Genomic DNA, 24633 nt, shown 5'->3' with positions numbered 1-24633 from the left:
GATTTAACAATAAGGCAAGACAAGAATAAAACATACGCGAATTCGTCATAGCTCATGTTACATGTTATCTAACAAGGTATGTAGAAGTACTCCTGTAATATAATCAATACGAATATATGAATAAACGATGTTAATCGGTCTCTTGGAAAATTACCTTTTTATAAAAAATGTATATAGGTCCCACTGCATCAATCCTATTATCATTGACAGAATCAATAATCACACGAACAATTGTTATAACCATTTACCATAATATTATTTAAAACATGTGACCAGTTGCATGTACAAAACCTGGCAATCGTTGAAAATATAATAAAGCCAAATCTCTATATAATTTAATGAAAAGTCACAACTTGAACGAAATATAAATGCAATCTTGAACATAGAAACACACATAACCAGACTTTTTCTAAAATACAAGTCTACGCCGAATTGATTTAATCACTTTGGATGTTTGTCATGTGGTATGCAAGAAAGAACTCGATAAAAACCAAAATCGACTGTTATTGCACCTTATGTTTTCGCTCTTTTCGTCCTTTTTGTATTAGAGCGTAAGCCGCCACAGCGCAATGATTTTATAGCCCCCTCATATTTAATCATTTTAGTTATTAAGTAGTGAAAACTAAATCTTACCCTATCAAAACTCCAGAAAGATAAAACAAGACCAAGTGGGTTTACTGCATAACTAGCACTAAAGTTATATTTGCTAGTAGATTTTGGTAAATAAGGCTTACTGACCAAATTTATTTAGTAAAATGTATGCAAAACAGACGCAATAGCACTAAATATAGCGGAGAAAAGTTAGTCACACTTCAAATCAAACGGTTGGCGCTGGGAGTAGTAAATCTATCAAGGTTTCGTTGATTTCAGCTGCCCTTCGGAACTCTTCAAATGTAATATCTCCATCTCCGTTCGCGTCCACTTGATTGAATAGGCGATCTGCAAAGTCTTCTGCCGAGCCGTTTCTTAGAAACGAATCTTCCGGAGTAAGCTCTGCCACAACCTTAACAGGTGAACAATGCTGACTTTTCATTGTGGTATGCGATTGCTCAACCAAAATGGGAATTCTGACAATAATGCTCCGAAACAACGTCGATTATGATTACCGGTATACGGGTAACATATAAAGCAATAAATATTGCCACTCAAAAAGATGTTGGAATAAAAAAATAAACATACTCATGTTTCACTTTACATTTCGGAAACGAAAACATGATTCGTTTATAAAATGTAAGAGTTTTTAATATGATTTTGACGTATTTTAATTTGTCTTATCAAAAATGAGTAGTCAAAAAGTCAAAATGCTATACCATACAGTTACTATAGAGAATAGACATTTTTGCTCGGCAGAAACTGATTTGAAAGATCAACTAACATTATCTCTATAAAACAGTTATGCGCTAATAAGTTTCCTTTTTAGAGTATATGTATGCGCCAAACATCATCAAACACAATAAAGATAATATTTGTAATAACGAAAATCGATTTTTTTTAATGATTTTGTTTTTATTTCGCTGAGTGATCATGGGATTCCACGTTTCCACTCTTAAGCGCGACATTCATTAAGGTTTTAATCAATGTGTGCACGTTACCTTGAAACACTCAATGATTCTCCCAAAACTAGAACAATACCTATACAGACCAACGAGTCACAATTAACAAAAATTATCAACATTACTATACTTTTTTGTTCAAGATACCGTTTACTAAGCCCCGCATCGCTTGTATAGCGGTACCAACTTACCCGCACTATTGATCGCATTTCGTGTTTGTCGATCGTCCCACTTCGGTCTTTGTCATAAACATTAAATGCCCATTTCAGTTTCTTTAACTTTGTTTCTCTGTCCGATCCACCAAGACTTGCTTCTGTAAGGCTAAGACCAACTAGAAATTCCTCAAAATCGATATAACCACTGTTGTCCGTGTCAAACGACTGAAAGATACTCTCGGCCAGAGCTGTGGCCCCTTTGTTCCCCTGGAAGGCTCTTTTGTATACTTCAATAAAATCCTTCTGCTTGAGGCGACCACTGCCTCGCGACTGCGCTTGGAATTCTTCGTAAGTATTTAGCACTTCCTCGAAATTCATGTTGGGAACTTTTTTAATTAATTCATTTAGGTATCTGCCCTTTGGTTTTGCAGTCCTATTTCCCATGCTTGGAAGAAGTTGTTTAACCAATCTTTTGCTTAAAATACCCACAGTATTTAGTTAGATTTCACAATCTATTCAAATGTTGTTTTTAGGCATATATGTATAATATATTTAGGTGTGAACTAAACCACTTCGTGTAGCAATGTTTATGCTCACCGTTCTTTTTGCCTGACACCAAGAACGTCCATGACGCATAAAATCGTAACATCCAATAAGTATGAGAATGAACACTTGTTTTTGCACACATTGCAATTTTGATAAATCGATAATAAACCGATTACTTTATCGGTTACCGATTCTTTTGATAAGCGGCCTTGAACGCACAATACTGCATGAAAGGTACGCTATATAAATGTATTATTATTATTTTTATCAATAGTTATTTTCCCAATATGCCTTTAATTTAAATCTTGAGCCAATGCAATCACTTAAAAGATAATTCAATAATTATACTTAAGTGATTGCAAATTGCGATAGTTTGTCGCAATTTTCGTGTTTAAAAAAAAACAAGTTTAAACGTATTCACAAACGCATTGATTAAACACAATTCAACTGTATTTTCTCATAATTTGCAAGGAATTCAATACTCTTTCAGCATTTGCGAGATCGAGTCTAACACAGCTAGTCCATAACTATTATTTCGTAAACTTCCAAGGGTTTGCTTGACTGCAAACGAGTGTATCGCAAGGTATTTCATTGTCCCACTTTAGATACTACTATTCTCATGATCTGTAAAACAACACACCTTTTACGTGTGTCACATTGATCTTCAATGTAATCAATATATAAATACTCGGCTAAATATTTAATACTAATATTATAGGTCTACAATTTGTAATACATAAACACAATTTTGAATTGGTATTTGCGGAATGTTTAATTGTTTAACATTTTTCATGAAATTCTTTAAATTAAAAACGTTAATTAATACGTTACGAGAGTGTAACTTCATAATTATCAATATACGCGATTAGTTGTCTCTAATTTAACAATCACAAAGCTCCGATCGGTGCTATAAATTAAGCAATTTAACGAATCAATATGGAACAGAAATGGATTAGTGTTACCACTTACGTTTGATATTTTATTTAAAGTGTCTACATTCCTTACATCGTTCTTTGGGTATATTTTTAAAAAGGTGCAAAATGTATGTATTGAAAGCCCAAGCCAGAAAATTGTATGGGAGGTGACACGAATTGCAACATACCACGCACTAGGTTTTTTATTTAGCCCAAGCGCATAAAAACCAACGATGTAACAAGAACAAGAAAAATATCTAACATACGTGTATTTTAATCATAACGCATGAACCATGTCCTATAAATGGGCATGTAGCAGTAATTTTGTAACATACGTAATAAGAATGTATGAATACCGGGTGTTGAGTTTCCTCTTTAAATTTTACATTTGTCATAAAAAATCAATGTTTATGCGACTGAATGAATAATATCAGTTATAAAAGCAATCATCATACTTTTTTGTTACCATATTCTCTGGTATGATTTTAATCAATTGACCCCTTTCCTGAACAAACCTGACAATCGTTGATTATATACTAATCCCAACCCATATCTAATTAAATGTAAAAGTCACAACTTAAACAACATATAAATGCAACATCTTGCACATAGAGACCCTCATATCACAACTTCTTTCAAATAGAATTCTAAGCTTAATTGATTTCAGCAATAAAAATTTATGCCATGCGGTATGCAAGAAAGAACTCGACTAAAAACAAAAACGCTTGTTTATGCACCTTCTTCTTTCCGTCTGTTTTCTAGAAAAACGTAACCCACCTAACAGAAATGTTTCACCATATTCTCTCATTTAATCTTATTTTAGTTATTTAGAAGTTAACACCAATTTGTACCTAATCAATACTTCCAAAGATAAAACAAGACCACGTGTCTAAACTGTTAAACATGCCCACAAGTGATAGTTGTTGATTTATTTGGATAAAAAAGATCTACGTGACTCAATTATTTCGTGAAATGTAACCAATACATACACATTAGCACTAAATTAAGCGAACGTATGGAATATTCCATACTACAAATTAAACGGCTGGCGCTGAGAGTAATAAATCTATCTTTCCGTCTGTTTTCTAGTAAAACGTAACCCACCTAAGAGAAATGTTTCACTATATTCTCTCATTTAATTTTATTTCAGTTATCTAGTAGTTAACACCAATTTGTACCTTATCAATACTTCCAAAAGATAAAACAAGACCACGTGTCTAAATTGTTAAACACGCCCACAAGTAATAGTTGTTGATTTATTTGGATAAAATAGATCTACGTGACTCAATTATTTCGTGAAATGTAACTAATACATACACATTAGCACTAAATTTAGCGAACGTATGGAATATTCCATACTACAAATTAAACGGCTGGCGCTGGGAGTAATAAATCTATCAAGGTTTCGTTGATTTCAGCTGCCCTTCGGAACTCTTCAAATGTAATATTTCCGTCTCCGTTCGCATCCACTTGCTCGAATAATCGATCTGCAAAGCCATCTGCTGAGTCGCTGCCTAGAAACGAGTCGTTGGGAGCGAGTTCTGCCACAGCCTCAAATAATAAAAGAAATGTCGACTTAGCATTATTAGGATGAAGGATCAACGGGGTTTTCACGTGTTTACACACGAGCTGGACAGAACGTAAACACACCGTTAAGAACCTTATTTTTGCAAATATCTCAAGTTAATAAAATACATTCGTAAAAATCTTTAGTGTATAAAAGACAGATTGTCTTGCAGTGTGTGCCGATATGTTAAGGTGTTAGAGTAAATCCTAGAATACGTCTGAAATCGGTGACAAAATTTCAAGTTGAGTGAAGTGTAGTACAAATCGAATTTTTAAACAAGAACACAGCCTTATTAAATTAGTAATTCTTTTGTATTTCGCATTGCCATAAGCAGCATAAAAATCTGTCTTGTATGCACTAGCTAAAATTTATAAGAAACATTTTTGAAAAAGTTATTTGAAAAATAACGCCCCACTTACCGGTGTGTTTCCATCCATTAACGTTAAACCCACAAAGTCACGTGATCCTGCACCCTGATTATTGTAAGCGGGTGCTCAACCCTATTCCGGCAATAATGTTCAGAAAAAATCGATGATGAACATGGACATGAGTATTTCCTTTCAAAACCGTGTTTAAACAAAAAATCATGGTACACGTTTAAAACACAAGAAAAAACAATAACATTCCGTTTCTGAAATGCAATTGTTGATAATTGTCATGTTAATGATTTTGTGATTTCATTCAGTCCAACCAAAAGCAGACGAACGTGATCCTTCAAAAATTCGAAGTGATGTCAAGTAAAAATGTGAATTAGAAATATTTTTTTCCCGGAAAAAACGATTTGAAAGACCAACTTACGTTCTCTTTATAAAACAAATGAGCGCTAATTAGGTTTTGTATTTATAACATGTTTGCGGAAATACCATCGAACAAAATGAAGATAATATTTTTAATAACTTAAACAATTTAAAGACGTATATTTTTTATGTATATCTATATTTCGCGGAGTTATCTTATTTTTCCACCCTTCAAAGCGACATTCAGTAAGATTTAAACCAAATGTGTGTCCGTATTTTTTAAACACATAAGTATTCTAACACAATGTAAACATACCAACGAATCATATTAATGATACAGATTATCAAAACTACTTTACTTCTTTGTTCACGATATATTTGACTGTACCTCGCAACCAATAGATTTGTATGCAAACGAGTATCAACTTACCCGCACTATTGATCGCATTTCTTGTTTGTCAATCGTCCCACTTCGGTCTTTGTCGTAAACATTAAATGCCCATTTTAGTTTCTTAAACTTTGTTTCTCTGTCCGATCCACCAAGACTTGCTTCCGTGAGGCTCAGACCGACAAGAAATTCCTCAAAATCGACATAGCCACTGTTGTCAGTGTCAAAGGACTGGAAGATATTCTCTGCAAGAGTTTTTGCCCCACTGTTTCCTTTGAAAGCTCTTCGGTAAACTTTTATGAAATCTGACTTGCTTAGGCGACCCGTGCCTCGGGATTGCGTCTGGAAATCTTCGTAAATATTAAACAATTCCTCGAAGTTCATGTTAGGGAATTTTTTTAATAATTTACCTAAGTATTTGCCCTTTGGTTTTGCAGGCTTGTTTCCCATGTTAAAAAAAAATGTATCTGAAACAAGCTATACATATAAGCTTTTATACAATGTAAATCACTTCATCAATATTTAGCTTTTTATTAATATATAGATATATGTATATGGATCAAATTAGCAAACATAGCTTGCTTTCACTTCCATCTTCTTGTTTCCATATATCAGCAATCAAACAATTATTTTCTCAATTAAATATGAGCTTCATTAACACAGTTTTTTGTTCTTCATAACAGTCGTCTTTCAATATATCAGGAGCTCTCATAAGCCAGTCTGTATATGTGCATCTCAGAACTTTTTCAACATAGTTTCCCACTTTTTAATGTGTTTCATTCACTGTCGGAAGGAAAGCAAACACATGTCGCAAAAGTAATCATTGAAAGATAATTCCAATTTACGATAGCCGACAATTAAGCAATTCTCATACAAAATACAAGGCTAGCCGCATTCACAGAACCACTGACGCATTCAAAGTAAATACTTGTTTAATTATGTTCTTTGCAACCGTCTAAATACTCTTTAAGAATTTACGATATATGTTGTTAACAATTCTTGGCGACACAAACTCCTTATGAAAGCTTCCGGGTTTGCGAGACGGCAAATATATTCCATGAAGCGTCTCTTTGCTCCTTGTCGCACTGTTAATTCTTTTTTAAACTCGACATCGAGCTGAAAACACACACCACGTTTAACTTTGTTAATTGGATATTTAGAGCGATCAATACGAGTATACAAATCAATATATTATTCAATAGTATCTTCAATCTAGATCTATACATTTGATAATCCGTGTAACAAATCTGAAGCTTCTGCTAGGTCGAGAATTTCAATGTTGGGATTGGATAAAAACTTTGTTAACAACTTAAATATTCTTTTAACTTTATAAACTTGATATTCAACTGAAAGTTCATCTTGATCTGTATAAAGATATGATTCTTATTTTCTAATTCAACCAAACGATTGTAAACCTTTAATCAGCGTTAAAAATACGCTCGAGCCAATCAATTAAACGTTTATATTTAAACATATTTAGCTTGATTGCATCGAAAGCCCCAGGCTTATTGAAACGCTCTCGAGTCCGTTTCCTTGGCATATAACCAGTACTCGATTTCTTTGGGCAGATCTAAAGAACGCTCCCACATTGGGCATTGAACCCTTGAACTCGCGGTCGCTAGGCGGAAATCATATACATTGCCTCAAGGCGACCTCCACATGTATACGTTGATACAATTAAAAAGCAGCGCATATTTCTGGTTTTCTTAAGTATGTTATATGACGTAGGGATAACAAGATATAACCTAACTGTTGGTTGTTGCTCTTTAATCAAGCACTAAAATGAGCACAGCTAATGTAAGTATTGTTGAGGTACATGATTTGCGAAAAGTATATCCATTTTAATTAAGGAAAAGGACAGAGTAATAAAGGCCTTTCGCACTAAAATGACCAAGCAATCAGCCCAAACACGTTAAACGAACCGATGCCAAAGGCACTTACCCATTTCATTAATTGTTAATTGTAAACAGCAAACGAGAATATTATTAATAAGCAGCAACCATGTTATGATTTCTCCTGTTTTTCCTACATCATGTAAAATACATAAGTTTTTTTATCGGTATATAGATATGATTGCATATGTTAAATTCGACCAAACCATTCGAAATATTTGATCAGCGTAAAAAATACACTCGAGGCAATCAATCTAAACGTAGACACCAGTATAAATGTATTTATTATCGTTGTGAATAAACTGGTTATACAGGTTTTTGAAGGTGATATATGTCCAATGGTGCGGAAATCAAGATTTCCTCGTGCACAGATTTGTAGGTTTAGTCATTCGACAGGCAAGCAGGGTAGAGCGAAGACTTGATTTAAATCGTTTTATTTATTTTCTCAATCACATTTCATTGTGAAATTTGTTTTATTTTTGTGTCGTATTGGCGTTGGTAATTTATTAATATGGACAGTCAGGATGAGAGGAGAGATCGCTTCGCCGGCGGGGACAGGGCTGGCACAGTAAATGGACACACGTAGCAACCACGTGGTAGCGGTCAAGAAGGTAGGCCCTCGGGGATAGAGGAGAATTGTTTGACGTGTTTGGTTTACATATAATACGCACATTGTGAAGAAAAGTATCATTTCTCACGTTTTTCTCTTGTAAAATGTAGTTTAAAGAGGCATGTCCTTTTTTCGGAAAATCATTGGTGCCAATCCTGATATAATTGACTGTATTGTCGGCGCTTACGCATTACCATTCTTATAATTACCTGAAAAATGTGTATCTGTAAATAACCAATCAGCTTTAAAGCAGATAGATTAGCAGATATTAACGAGTCGGTGCAGGATATGTAAAATATTGGCTGTATTGAAGAATTAAGACATCCCTCATGTTGTTAGTCAATCAAGTGTAGCCGTGAATGAAGCCGGAAGCTGGATTTGTGATCAATGAGGACAAGTCAATATAAGTACCAGTTCAGAGGCTAGAATGGGTAGGATTAATCTGGGATAGCCAAATGTTTTCTTTTGAAATTCTCGATAGAAGAATAACTGATTTTAAAAATACTCTTTTAAAGGTATTTTCTTCCATGCCAATGGTTTCGGCAAGGGATTTAGCTAGATGTACGGGGAAAATTGTTTCAATGATGTCTGTTATTGGTAGTCTGGCTAGGTAAAGATTAGATATCTTTATTCTGAAATCGTTTCTAGACCGTCAATGCATAGAGTTATAGCCCTTGAACCAGATAGCTCATTTATTTCCGAATTTAGATTTTGGTTAGGTCGCATAGATGGCATACAATCAAGACATTTTAGTAAAACTACATGTGTCGAAGTTTTAAAAGTTTAAAGTGATGCAAGTGGGTTTGCCGGTGGGGCTTATATTGTTGATATGTCGGGTTTTATTTTTCACGATATATGGTCAAATGACGATTGCAATACAAGTTCTACTTATAGAAAACTTAATGGAGTAGTTCTAGTTGTACGTGCCTATGGGATTTTTTTAAGGGTGGGGGGCTGTTAAGAGGTTTTCTAACTCTGAATCACGTCTAAAGTTGGTAAAGGTAGGAAGTTCTAAAATTGAGTAACATGATCTAGCACTAAGCATTTTAGTATATGTTTGAAGATGAATATAGGACTAGAAATACAATGGATTCCAAGAGAATTAAACTCCATTGCCAGTATAAGTAAAATGAGCAATACAGATGAATGGTAAATCTCACGAGATTTCTTTGATTATTTAAATGGTAGCTCCGGTCCGATTTTGATTGATCGCTTGGCTACTGTTAAAAATTGAAATACTTAAAGATATAATTCAAAATTCTTTGATTTTGAAACAGAAGCAGATTGCTTTACACAGTTTTGGGGTGCCGATTTGAGTTGGTTAATGCCCCTATTTATCTCGTAGGAAAAACAATTTTGCACTTTCTAGAATGCAACGCATATGGCGTTTTGGTGGTACACAGATGGCCTAGTGCAGCATTTTGGCCATTCTTATTTGAGGCTGGTAATGTACAAATGCACTTTGAGAATGATATTATTGTGTTTGACAAAGGGCAAACTATTTGTAAGAGTAATAACCACTCTGTTTCAGTTCAAGACCTTTTTCAAGAAATGTTCTTGCTATTCGAATTTTACTATACTATATGTCGTTTATATGTGAATCAGTGATATGAATGGTTTGACTGTTTTGCTATACTTATGGTATAGTTGGGATTTTTCACGTGTTTATATGTGTAGAAATGATTCAATGGATGTTGTTTTTGTATAGCCATTAAGTATGTATAGAAACCATGTTGGTGTATGTCCGTTTGCACCTGGTGCTTACGAAGTCGTGTACAGTACACGAGGAATGGAATATTTGCAAAAAAGCAAGCAAAAACAGTACTTGCAAAAAAGAAAGCAAGGGTTAAAAATAATAGTTTTAAAAGTATAATACTTGCAAAAAAAGATAGCAAGGGTAATATTTATTTCAAATTGGAAAATACTTGCAAAAAAGAAAGCAAGGGAAGCGGTTTTGTTACAGAAAGTCAATTTAAAATGTTGGTGTGTGTGTTTCGTGTCTGTCTGCCTCTGGGGTAGACGCGATTGTGTGTGGCATTTCGTGGGCTCATGAGGTTGTGGGATCGTGTGGTCGTTGTAATTCTGGTCTGGTTGTGTTTTCTGATGATGGATTGAAAAGGGCCAATTCTGGGCCGCTGGTTCGGAGGTGCTTAGTGACTAAAGCGGATGTGTAGAGGCTTTGATTCTTTGATGTGATATGTGTAACGGTGTGTTTGGTGCGTTTTTTGGGGGGTTTGGCGGTTTGGGGACTTTGAATTGAAAGGATGCGATACAAGATTTTTGAAGGGTGTGCTATAATTATTATTTTCAATAGTAAAATGGTTCAATTGTGCAAGGGCGAACAGGTTTTGACATTTTGTAAAACAAATGCAGTTTTATGCCCTGTCTTCTACTTGAAAAAATGTATCTTGGTTGAAACTATTCTACATATTGCAATATATGTTTCGTTTAGAAACATAACAAATGGTAAGAAAATGAATAAATACATTTTAGTTGGCTCAAAGCAGATGAGTTACAGTAGACAATTAGATATTTTGCACCACATCTTTCGTGAAATTTGACTTAAACCTAATGCTTACGGGTTGCATTAATTTCGGTCAGGGGAAGCAACTGCTGTTGCAAATAGCGGTGTATCTGATAAGTGTTAAAAAAGCATGGGCAGTGGAAGACTGTTGGCGCTTAGGATCACTGCGTGAGAGATTCGGATGAAACACAAACAATTGTTTCTTCTCGTTTGGATTTGTAAATATATATGGTACTTGGTGTTGTATGTTGTTAGATGTGCGTTGTTTTTTTTGCCCCGTTCTTTTTCTGTCGATAAAATACCCTGCTTGTCATGACACCTAAACAAATGTGTTTGTTTTTATTCTAAATGGTTAGATGATAAATCATTTATGTTTGTCATAAAATGTAATGGAATATAAAACATAAATGTATTTATTATCGTTGTGTGAATGAATAAACTGGTTATACAGGTTTTTGAAGGTGATATATGTCCAATGGTGCGGAAATCAAGATTTCCTCGTGCACAGATTTGTAGGTTTAGTCATTCGACAGGCAAGCAGGGTAGAGCGAAGACTTGATTTAAATCGTTTTATTTATTTATGCTCTGTTTGTGTGTTGATGTTAATATTATGTTTTATGTGTTTCAGTGAGTTTTATGAGAGCAGACGGATGACTGACGTGAGATAGAAAGGGGCATTGGTTCCGGACATTTTACCATGGGATTTACATAGTTTTCTAAAAAGAATACTTAACGTTTACGATATAGTAACAGCTGATTATTTGTAGATTTCTCTAAAATTAGAGGTTTCAGGAGGTGATGAAGGCACCTAGACACCGGTCTTGAGCCATGGGTCCTCATGCGTCCCCCTGCCATTAAAAGAAAAATGAAAAATGAGCAGTAGGGTTGCGTATCCCGCTCGCGGTTACACCTGAATCGTTCGTTACCACCGATTATTGTTTGGGGTGTACGTGAAGTCATGTGCACTTCTCTTAATTTTAATTGATGGTAATGAATAAATCTTGTAATTATCGCAGCTGTTTTATCAAAACTAATGCTTCACTTTATGTACTTTTCGCAAATAGGCGTTGTGGATGGGCATAGGGGGCGTCCTCGGTGCGCTTTGGGCATCGGCGGCGGACGGGCGGTTGTTAGGGCCGTGGCGTCCTTGTTTGGGCTTGTGATTTTGAATTGTGTAGTTAAATTGTGCAATTGTATGATTTTGAGATTAGGCTTGACGTCTGATGGGTATTAAAAATATTCAATTATTCACATGTAACGCATGAGCATGTTTAATGATACGTATAACGACGTGTTCTACAGAATGGATTTAGTATCGTTTCAGTTCTTAAATATATGAGAAGGATGTCGCAACGTTTACTGACGTCTCGAGACTTTTCAACTGAGCGGTGCCATTGGGGTCGATATCTGTTGCTCATTGAACACATACGATCGTCAGAAGATTTGTTTCTTGCATTTATGTGTAGAAAGCCCTGTCAGATACAAACACCCACTCCGTGGGTGTCGCCGTGGTGTAATGGATATGGTGTCCGCCTAACGACCGGGAGATCACAGGTTCGATCCCCACCGAGGGAGCGTTCTTTAGATCTCCCCCATAGACACCAAGTACTGGTTCTAGGCCCAGGAAACGGACTCGAGAGCGTTTATATAAGCCTTAGGCTTTCGATGCAATCGAGCTTAAATAAATATGTTTAAACTAAACACCCACTCCGTGCGTGTGTTTCAAGAAATAAAATACCCTGCTTGTCATGACACCTAAACAAATGTGTTTGTTTTTATTCTAAATGGTTAGATGATAAATAATTTATGTTTGTCATAAAATGTAATGGAATATAAAACATAATGACACGCATCTTTTCAATCTCCACGCAGAGTTGTCGTTCCTTTCTCTCGCAAACAATCTCTGCCAATCCCAAGAAAATCCTACCAGATTTGGTAGGATTTTATTTTATTGGTTTTATTATTATATTATAAAAAAGTGTCATTTTTTTAACATTTTGTAAATAGTGTATATGTTTGGGTTAATTATAAAAAAATACCTAAATTAAAAAAAGTAAAAATAATGTAAAAAATGTTTTTAACTTTCAGTATCCCCATAAAGACTATCCAAGTCATTGCATGATATGCAATCGAGATAATCTCTTACTCTGCAATAGAAGTAACCGGACAGAACAAAGTGATGCATTTTGATGATCTTATCTGGGTTTTTTCTTAATCATCAGTAATGTTTGCTTTACCGTTTCGTTAATCACTATTAATGTTGTCAGCCAATCCTTCGACAGATACATTTGGTAAAATACATAACATCATTCATGTTATACAGTCTAGAAAACTAAAGTATGACACAATCATTTAATCTGTTTAACTATGTACGACGATTCTAATGCACCACGACAACAATTCTTATTTCAAATGGTGTTCCGCTTTTTGACATAATCAAAACAGCAAAATAAATTGAATGACATCAAGTTTCGCAAAAACAAATAATGTAAAAAGCTGGTAAACAGAATCTCAACTTACCGGAGTGACACTCAGTTTTAGTAACGACAGTACACTTTGGGTGTGGTATTCCACTTAAAGTTTTGTAAAAGCAGCAACTCGCGTATTAACTGGAACGACATTTGCTCGTGACGCATGCAAAAAAAAACATATACCGGGTATTTGACTTAATACAACTTTCTTTGCTAAAACTTATAACGGTACTGACGTTTCTAACGGGTTATGTTTGAAGGTTCCGAATATGTGTAGATGAATTAATCTTCGCTGAATCGCACTGAATTGTGCGATTTTACAACTTATGCAAAATATGTTGAATAACATATAAAGCCTAGTCAGACTGTAGAATTATCCGTGTTTTTCAAACACTTCAGGTTCCAACCTTGTATTTAGTATTTGCTCGTGTTTACTGCATTCCAAATAGAGGTGACGCTTTTGATTAATGTATCGTACGTGCTTTTACTTTCTATTTCAATATCCTTGAAGTTTTCATTATTTCCGTCTAGTGTAATCGGTAACGGGATCTTTATTCACGTACGATACATTATTTAGTTCTTAACAGTTAATTATTCTGTCCATTACGGTCTTAGTGAATGTTGTATTTGTAGTGTTTCATTTTCAATTAGCATTAAATGTTACCATTCTTCATTTTATGTAAATTAGCGTTAAGCGCTAATATTCTATAATCCATAATAGATGTAAATAATCAAGGAAGTCGACAGTGTAAACAGCCCATTTTATTCTCTGTAATATCCGAGAAAACACTGTGTTAATTTATTAAACAAGATAAACATTTGCATGCATAAATATCATTTATGATATATACGTACATATGCAACGATATTGATTTCTAATATATATTAATAAATCACACAGAATATTGTTCAATTTCACTAACAGTTTTCAGGCATTAACATTATTTTGTTAAATCATAAAATAAAGAAATTATTTATTTATGAGAAGACAGTACTATTTGTTTTACTAATATGATACTTATAAAATAGCAATTATCATTAATACACAATATATATTTATTTGGATATTGCGCAGTCAAACAACTTTCCTAAATACTCTACACTGAATGTAGGTGAAACAAATTAAAGTAGTAAACAATAATTTAAGTATGAATATATTTATTTGCAGCAAACAATAATTTAGGTTTGAAAATAAATAAGTATCAACAGCTCACCTGTAATATCCGAGAAAACACTGTGGTGAGTCCCCCGCAGTGTTTTCTTAAATATTCTTCCAGATGCAACTTTCTGAAACCTGATCAGGCTTTTCCTAATACGTTTCTCACGTGATCCTATGTGGTCTCACGTGGTACGCTGATTCACCTACTTTTTTATATTTGTTCAGGTCAAAGTTGTTAACCCTTGGTCATGGAACTTTCCAGAAGTTTCTATTGCTTACGTTTGCGTTCTTGATTTGGTAAACAATTTAGATTGGAATGTGCTATTCTTTGTTAGCTTAGTAAGCTGTTTTCTTATAGTACATCAATATGATAGAGTTTGTAGCTCACCTGGCACAAAAAGTATTCCGGTGTGGTTTTGTGAAAACTGGGCTTATGAACTGCGCAATTCCTTAAGTATTTCTAACAATGTACAATAGTTATTCTAAACAATATGCAATAGTTATTTTAAACAATATGCATTAGTTATTTTAAACAATATGCAATAATTATTTTAAAATTTTGTTAATTGAAATTAATTAAAACTTTATTAATTATGATTAATTAAAATTATTAAATAAGTTAAAGTGAAAATTTAAATATTACAAATATTTCATAAGATTGTGATTTTAATTGGATTACATCTTCCCCTCCTTCTTTTTAATTAGAATTCCTATTCTAATATATGGGCTGTTTAAATTTAACTGCTGTTTAAAACAATCCCAGAACATTTAACTGTAAAATATTAAAGCATGCATACATGAATCTACCATATTTAACAACAATCGAAATAGATGTAATATATAGATAATAGGAAAAGAATTCGTAAACACACTAGGCATTACTCGTAAATGAAAATACAACAACTTTAAATATACACTCCGCCTGAAGTGTCTATAACAAAACAACAAATATAAACAGGGTTTCAAATAAACTATATTAGAGAATTAATACTTAGATCATTATTTGAAACATCAATAAGACAAAGATCAAGTACAACGTAATTGAAATGCACAATAATGACAAAGCAGTCTATATACATGTTAGTATTTGTTGGAAAACAAAAGAATTATCAAGTATTATTTATACAATTGAAAAGTTTGTAAGTTAATGTTTAGCATAGGTGACTTTAATAGTCACATTTAGTTATACATTTTTATGTTTAGTATGTTCATTTGGGTTCCAACATATACTGTTTTATTAGTTTCCAGTTGAAACATTTTACAGTATGAAGACATAATTTACAAATTTTGAATCCGTTTTGTATAGTGTCATAGGAGCAGAAGATATGATGGGGTGTATGGCAACAAGGGGTTCGACTTAAGAATAAATGAACAAGAGGATCAAGTTTTTTGAATTTTGGACGACAGTGTTTCAGCGAAGCATGACAAACTCGACAATATGTGTTGTCAAAATCGATAGGGATCGATTGGCATTTAAGGGATTGTTTGTAAAGGCGAAAATGTTGAGTCATTAAGTTATTGATTTGTTTAAGATCTGCATTTAAGATGTCTGTAATGGAAAAATTGGATAAGGAGGGAGGTAGAAATTTTGATTGAAGAAATCTTTTGTGGGCTATTATGGATATTTGGGATTTTGAACCGAACCTTAAAATAATTGTTTGGCAGATTTGAAAATTTAGGGGGTGGATTTCATAAAGTAGATGGTCGAGCATTTGAAGATAGAGTATATTAATGTCGAAGTAGTCTATAGCAAAAATTAAGCTTGAAAATGAAATGTTAGGATTATTTAACATGTGGGTAAATAGTAATTTTTAGTGCGTCTATGGATTTTTCTTAATTTGGGAAAAGTATTTAAAAAGTATTTTATGTGATGCAGTTGATGGTGATCTAAAGGGAGGGAAATGTATAAATTACTAGAAGAGTTGCCATTGTATTTAAATAATAACTTGAAATAATTAGAGAACAATATAAAAAATGAAATGTTAATAACAATATCCATTTTATGAAATTAATGAAATGTAAAATTGACAATAGGGAACCAAAAATGTAACGATAAAATGATATTATATATACAATAGAGTATCAATGAAAATACAAATTTAAGAACACAATTATGAAATACACACTATATTTATATGAATGATGTATTGTCGTGTGCGCCTGAAATGAGAACAGCGAAAGTATAAAAAAAAATTTGAAGTATGTATGTAATGAATAAAATTAAAGTATGTAACGATTGACATCTAATATGAGAAAACATGTAAAATGTAGTATTTAATAATGAAGATTAAATTAAATCATTTCAATAATCTTCAAAGTATTTATAATGGTTAAATGGAAAAAAAAAATGAAATATAACATTGAATAATTGACGTCAGAGTTGAAATCCATGCAAAATTTGACATCAAAGTTGTAACATATTCAAATATGATGATGACAAAGTGATAACTAATGCTATTCCACTAATGCTTTTCCATTTTTTTTTTTTTTTTTTTTTTTTTTTTTTGCAGTTGAAGTTCGTTTATGTACGTTCCTTAATTCCGTTATGGACCAAGAATAGTTCAGTGTGATAGTTTGTGTTGAGCATTTGTCGGAGTTTGATGTACTGATAAATGCCAATTGACAGAGCAGATGGTATTTCCATTATTATATCCCCTGTAGCGTTCCGAAACGAAATTTCCGTAGTGTTAATGAGCAGTTTTGGAAACAATCCAAAGCGTATGCTGTTTATGTTCAGGGTGACAGGTAAGTCAATGATCCATTCTGATCGACAAGAAACCGAACTGACGATGTTGATATCAATACAATTTAAACCATTTGATACATGTAAAATCAAAAGAGTGCCACGTTGTCGTTTGAATATTTGCAATTTGCGAAGGATTGTTATTAGCAAGAGAACGTGAATCATGGCCAGAAAGACAAGAAAATGTTCATATTTCAGAGACTCATTAAGACTGTTGGTAAATTCCTGAAGTGGTGATAGCGTGGTGGGATTGTCGTATTTAAGATGTTGTGCCGCTGTTGGTTTTATTAGTGTAATTGCAGTTAATAGGATGCGAATTTTTCGTGAAAGAAATATCAACATGAGCGTGTTTCCGATTGTGAGTAATATACCTATGATTGAAATTATATCAAAAGTGGATAAACCTGATTCAATTGAGATTTCACCGTTAAGCATTGCTTCTGTTAGGCTATGGTACACAATTTGGTTTTTCTTTGCTCTTTTCACAAAGGTTTGCATGTCAATTTCTAATTTGTGCGATCGAGTTAATATATCCTGTGTGTTTTGATCGAAGGTTTTAAATACCGGTAATAATACATTTATTGGATCATTGTACGAAATGTTTTTCATCAATTTATCCAAAACCGTATTATTAAAAAATTGTTGGAGTAACGGTAAGTTAATTGGATATATTTGGTCGACAGTAGTATCGTTTGTCAAACATTTTGTGAATTGCTCATAAATACGTTGACTTTTTGAGACTAGTTTACATGCACATGGTACATCGATAATGCAGTACTTACAATCATCTATTGTTTTAGAACGATTTACACATTCCAATTTTAAATTTGATTGCATGTATGCAAGTACCTTAGAACTATTTAAAATTCTCAGCTCTGGTTTCAAGACGTTTCTTACTATCTTATATTCACATATATCTTTCGTTTTTGCATTGTCCCCGTGTTTCAAGAGTTCTACGAAACAATTCGTATTGAAATCGATTTCAAATATAACATTATGTTTACATAAAATTGTTGAACCTGCTGTCAAACAGTCTCTCAAGAGTGATTCATCAAGAAAAGTGAATAATAGGTTTTTCCCATTATAAATTAAATACCTAGGTTTTGATGTGAATTCATTAGCATCTTTGTTTTTTATATCATTGTCAAGAGGAATTGGAAAGAAATTTAATTCATAAATTTCGTTATCCAAACTGTTTGTCAGTGGAAACAATACCATTATGTATATTGAGTTATTGTTGCGTCCATAAATAAATTCAGCATGATTGTAGTAGAATGCCAATTCAGTGCTGACCAATTTATGAGTCGGATAGTTGATTTTTAACGACGAAGCTATTTCTGTTAACGTTTGGGACATTAGTTCGGGGTTTATTATATGAATCGACAATTTACGATTGCCCAGTGATTCAATTCCTATGGCTAGCCTATCAAACTGTGACCTTATTTTGATCATTTTATCATTTACATCTAGTATTAATTTTTCAGCAGTTGTATGTTTATTTGACATAGATTCCATTTCGTCCACAATTTTATGCCTGACTGCTGAAGCATTCGCAACGAATTCATCGAATAATTTCATATGCTCGTGAACATTAGTTGCAAATGATGCCATTTCGCCGAATTCGTGCGTAAATGTGTTTGTTAAGAGATTAACTCTTTGTGCCAATTTATTTGCATGATCGCGTAATCGATTAAGTTGTGACGTTGTTGCAATGCCAAAAAGAGTTGAACCTAATTGTCCTATAAAGGGAAGTAAGGGTTGTGACTCACGTGTCTTCCGTTTATCTGAGATTGTAGGAATCATGCTACGAAATTTGTGTAACAAAGATTGTATATCATGTTCCATTAAAATCCTTAGAGTGTTGAATTCGACGCTAATGGTACATCCTTTTTCGTAGAAATAAGTGTCTCTACACAATGAATAATTTCTACCGATGTCACTATTGAATTGATAGTCCGGCATATCAAATCGAAAAGTATGCGTCCATTCATTATTCACGAAGTTTATTGTTTTTTGGATCTGAGAACTTAACGCCATGGTTCATCAGCAATTGTTCGCTGTGTGCTCCCACAAGTGACAGGAAAAGTATAATGAATCGTGTGACCAACATCTTGCCTAAAAGAAAAAAAATAACAGTTAATTTGTTTATCATTTTACCGTTTTCTTTTGTGATTTTTCTTTAGAGATTTGTTTATATAAAATTGTTTAATAAGTGCTTCTGATGTGTCTTCGTCATTTGCCCAACTGTTCTTATACTTTTTGTTTGTCCATTTTATCAAATATTGTCTTTGATTATCTTTAATTCTGGTTTTTAAAATTTTGTCAGCTTTGTACCATTTCTTGTTTGAATTTTTTGGTGGAGTATCATTTTGATTTATTGTATTTTGTTTGTCAGTTGCCGTTATATTTGGCTGTGTATTGTCGGTAACGGTTTGCGGATTGTTTTGATTTTCTGTGTTATCATTAGTTTCTTTTTCATGGAATTTGAATGTTTGAGATAAATCACGTAAATCCTTTTCATCATGGTATCTTCTTAATCTGTTGATATTAACCGGAACTTTTAATTCTTTGTTTGAATATCGTTCTCTCAAAATATATGTGCCATTTTGTAATATTTTGGTTATGTAATAGGGTTGCTCTGAAAATTTTCGAAACAATTTTCTGGATTTATTTAAAGGTACTTTTTCTTGTTTAATAAAAACAAGATCTCCTAATTTAAATGGACGTATTGCAGTTTTGCGATTGTAAAACTTACGCATAACGTCACGAGAATTATTTATGTTTTCTTGTGTGATATTCCATATAAGTTTAAATCTTTGTTTCAATTCCTCAACATAAGTGTTTATTGAAGGGTTGGTATTAATTGGTGGAAATAATTCGGAAGTGATGGGTTTATTCATATGTCGGCCGAAAAGAATGTAGTACGGAGAGTATTGTGTCGTTTTTGGACATACTGTTGAATTATAGGCTAATTGGACACTGGAAAGCTTATCAGGCCAATCGCTTTCGTCTTTTAACGATGTACGTAGTATTGAGAGTAATGTAGAGTGTACCCGTTCTACCATTCCGTTACTCATTGGGTGATAAGATGAAGTTCGATGCCTCTTTATTTGAAAGAATTTATAAAGAACATCCATTATACCACTTAAGAAGTTTTGTCCTCGGTCAGATGTGATACGTTTGGGCGGTCCAAATATTGCAAATACTTTATGATAAAGTTGTTCTGCGATTTCAATAGTGTTTTGCGTTTTTAATGGTATAAATAGTGCGAATTTTGAAAATGCGCATATAACGCTTAAAACATATTTATATTCTTTGCTCTGTTTTGCTACCGTAACAATGTCGATGTGTAACATGTCAAATGGTGCGCTTGCAATAAAAGGTTCTTGTAATGGATATGGTTTATAATTGTGATCTCTTTTAAATATTTGACAGTTTTTACAAGATTGAACATAATCTTTAACTGCTTGATACATTTTTGGAAAGTAATAGAAAGTTTTGAGGGTTGCAAACATTCTATCAACACCACAGTGACCATTTAAATCATGAAAACTGTAAAGTATTTCACTTCTTAATGACTCAGGTAAAGCTAATTGTTTAATTAAAGTTTTTTCAGTTTGATGTTTCTTAGATCTTGGTTCGTAAAAATGAAACAGAACATTGTCAACTATTTCGTATTGGGTGCTTATATATGGAATTCGTTTTGCTGAGTCTTTATCATCAGGTAAATGACCGTTCTTTAAAAATGCATAAATGTCGCCGAAGTCTTTTGATGTAGCTTGTAAGTTTATAATGTCTAGTTGATTAGTTGTTAAGTGCGCGTGTTGTTTGCGGTCATTGACTGTCTGGAGTTGTGAACCAGGTATGTGATCATTATCTGAGATAACACTGTTGTCAGGTGGAATGGTGCTAAGTTGATTGTCAGCAGAGATAATTGGTTGATGATTGGTGGGTGTTGTGTTGATTGTTTGTTTTCGCATTTTTCTTGTGAGAATGTTAACCTGGAAGCAATGATTATTTTGCGTTACTTGTATTGGTGCCAAGGTTTGTGGAGGTGTTAAAGGTGCGTTATTGTTGGAAAGTGTATGTATGTTTTCCTTGGATTTAACGTGGGTGTCTGATTTAGAATAGTTAATTCTACTAAGGTAATCGCTCGGATTTGTCTTGCCAGTTTTATAAATGATTTCATGATCATAATTTTCTAGTTCTAAAGCCCATCTATATAGTCTGTCATTTGAGTGTTTTGCTGTATGCAAAAATGTTAAAGCTTTATTGTCTGTTATAATTTTGACATGTATATTTGATATATAGACTCTACATTCTTTCAAAGCGTAAATGATTGCTAATAATTCCAGTTCACAACTACTGTAACGTTTTTCGTTATCTTTTAAAGCACGACCCCCATATAAAATAACATGATGACGGTTTGGAGAATCTTCCTGACATAAAATGAATCCTACTGCGGAGGTACTAGCATCTGTATAAATAGTGAATTCTTGATTAAAATCTGGTAATCGTAAAATTGGTTTTGCCATTAATGCCCGTTTTAAATAATTAAAACTTTTGTCATGTTCCTCGGTCCATTTGAATATGGTATCTTTCTTAAGTAATCTATTTAACGGGGCGACAATGTGTGAGTAGTCTTTTATAAACCGTTTTAAGAAATTTGTCATGCCTAAAAAACTCTTTAATCCTTTTTGATTATTAGGAATTTGGAATTCGTTAATTATTTTCAATTTGTCAGGGTCCATTTGAATAGTGTTTCCTTCAAATACTGTGCCTAGAAATGTTATTCGTTTTTGTGCGAAATGACTCTTTTTAAGATTTATTACTAAACCAGCTTCTTTTAGTTTATGTAAAAATTGAGAAAGTTCTTTGATGTGGGTTTCAATATTGTCACTCATAAGTATACAGTCATCCAGAAAAAATAGAAGGTTTTTGAAATTGAATTCTCCTAATATTTTTGAAAGATACAATGACCAATAAAAGGGGCTATTACATAACCCATAAGGAAGGACGTTAAATTGAAAACATCGTCCTGTTGGTGAATTAAATGCAGTATACTTTTTAGAATTTTCGGACATGGGTAGAATAAGAAATGCTTGTTTTATGTCTATTTTAGTAAAGATAGTTGACTTTTTCTCTGCGATCATATTTTGAACATCTACAATTGTAGGCATTTGATAATACATTTTCTTTGAAATTTTATTTAACAGTCGGTAATCAATGCATAACCTATATAATTGTTTATTTTCTTGTTGGTCTTCTGGTGAAATATCATCTGAATGTGTATGTTTTTTAACTAATACAATAGGACTACTCCAAATTGAAGTTGATGGTGAAATTATATTTTTATCTAGCATTTTCTCTAATTCATCTTCAATGATTTGTCTCGTTTTGGGGTTTACCGGATATGGTCTTGAACGTATAGGTATAGCATTCGGTATCAATTCGATGGAACATTCAAAATTTTTAACAGCGCCGACATCTGTTTCTGAATCACTAAAAATATCTTGATATTGCTTTAAGAGATCGAACAGTTGCTGATTATTCGCAAATTCTTTTCCTATTTTATTATGTAATATTTGTTCTTTTTCGGTTGTCGTCTTAACGTTTCCACTTTCGTTACATTTATCTAAATTATTAATGTCATATATTTCGTTTTCATTTAAAATATGTATGGAAGCTAAAATATCATATTTATTTATCATTTTTTCTGTATCCGAGTTATTGTAAATTGGAAATTGTATAGTTTTATTTTTGTTGTCTGTAATATATAAATCAAGTTCCATGATATTTGTTTCATCCATAATATGTAAATCTTTATTCAAAAAACATTCTTTTAATTGAACAGGTATTTTCTGAAATGAATGAGGTTTAAGTCTTATCTTTTTATTAGCTTGGATACAGTGAATTTCATTTGTTATAAAATTGGTTTTGCATGTAATATTATCTTTATTTATTTCAAGAGTATTAGTCTCAAAATTTAATTTTGCCTCGTATTGCGAAAAGAAGTCTACTCCTAGTATTGCATTATTCGTTAAGCCTTGTACTATGTAAAACGGGTGCTCAAAGCGCGTGTTGCCAATTAGCATTGGGAGGTTAATGACCCCTTCTACATTGTACGAATTATCAGAAATGGCGGTCTTGACATGGAGATTAGATGGTAGGCATTCGTTTCGCGAAATGTTTGTGGAGGCGAAGAATGATTTGCTGATTACAGACATACTACTGCCCGAATCCAAAAGAATGTTTGTTGGGACATCTGCAATTGTTCCTGGTAAAGAATTATGAAAAAATGTGGATACTACCTTTAAAGCTAATATTTTACGTTTAGATTTAATACTTTGTTTTTGTTTATTTTGAGTTGTATGCGTACTTTTGTTAATTAAACCCTTTTTATTTATTTGCTCGTGTTTTACTTGGAATTTTGAATAATTTGCGTTGTTAAAATGGTACCTACTGCTCTGTCTTTTCCATCATTTTTTAGTTCGAAAACACATTGATTGGAAGTGATTGAATTGTTGGCAATTGTTGCATCGTTTATTGAATGCAAAACAGTTTCTACCCCCCCTACAAGAATCGTATCCGCATTTGGGGCAAATTTGGTTTTGTGCATTTTGTCTGTGTACTTGTAAACGTGGGTTAGATACGGATCTATCGACTATTCGCGGTCTTTGATAGTCTAACGGTACTGACATCCTATAATTTTGGTTTTGTCGTGGTTGAAATTGTTGATAACGGCTGTAAGGAACAGATGGCATTTGATTTGGAAACATATGCTGTTGAGCGTAAGAATTTTCTACCGGTATATTTGGTATTGGGGTTGACTGTAAAGCATTAATTTCCTTAATTTTGATGTCCGCTTTTAAGGTTTTAATCTCTTCCAATAACGTTTGAAATTTTGTGTCAATAGCATTGACTGAAAATGACGTGGTCATGTCACAGAGTTTACAGTATTTGGCCAGTTCTGACAGAGATTCTGGCTGTCTTAAAATAACATCTTTCTTAATACTGTCTCTTAATCCATTGACAAGCAAGCTTACGAGAACTTTTTCTTCTAAGCCTTGTACATCAGTAGAAATTTTTAATGCTCTCGAGATATAATCATCACATGATTCATTTTCTCTTTGTTTAATAGCAATTAGATGATAATCTAATTCTTTAGTCTGAAATCGTTTAGCAAGTGCTTTGGTGAGTTCTTGATAATTAGATTTAATATCTTCGGTTAGATTATTGTAAAAATTCTCTGCATTGTCGGACAGGTAAAATGGAAGAACATTAGCGTACTCACCCCTATCAATGTTATTCATGCTACAAAGTTTCTGAAATTTTGCCAGAAACGCTGGTAAACTATCATAGTCTCTGCCTGTA

General features: G+C 33.2%; 2 protein-coding genes across 2 annotated transcripts; both read right to left on the bottom strand.

Moving 5' to 3' along the window:
* Positions 1-514: 514 nt before the first annotated feature.
* LOC127863036 (neuronal calcium sensor 2-like) lies at positions 515-2343 on the bottom strand. Its single transcript, XM_052402451.1, has 2 exons — positions 1745-2343; positions 515-1003 (listed from the first exon to the last, which is right to left on the bottom strand). The coding sequence occupies exons 1-2, from the start codon at positions 2150-2152 to the stop codon at positions 818-820; spliced, it is 594 nt and encodes a 197-aa protein (XP_052258411.1). The 5' UTR covers positions 2153-2343; the 3' UTR covers positions 515-817.
* Positions 2344-3729: 1386 nt separating this feature from the next.
* On the bottom strand, positions 3730-6367 carry LOC127863035 (neuronal calcium sensor 2-like). Its single transcript, XM_052402450.1, has 2 exons — positions 5903-6367; positions 3730-4719 (listed from the first exon to the last, which is right to left on the bottom strand). Exons 1-2 carry the CDS (start codon positions 6308-6310, stop codon positions 4534-4536), a joined length of 594 nt encoding a protein of 197 aa, XP_052258410.1. The 5' UTR covers positions 6311-6367; the 3' UTR covers positions 3730-4533.
* Positions 6368-24633: the final 18266 nt, after the last annotated feature.

This window comes from Dreissena polymorpha, chromosome 16 (genome assembly GCF_020536995.1).
Source record: "Dreissena polymorpha isolate Duluth1 chromosome 16, UMN_Dpol_1.0, whole genome shotgun sequence".
Classification (NCBI taxonomy): domain Eukaryota; kingdom Metazoa; phylum Mollusca; class Bivalvia; order Myida; family Dreissenidae; genus Dreissena; species Dreissena polymorpha.
This window is presented reverse-complemented; position numbering and strand designations above follow the sequence as displayed.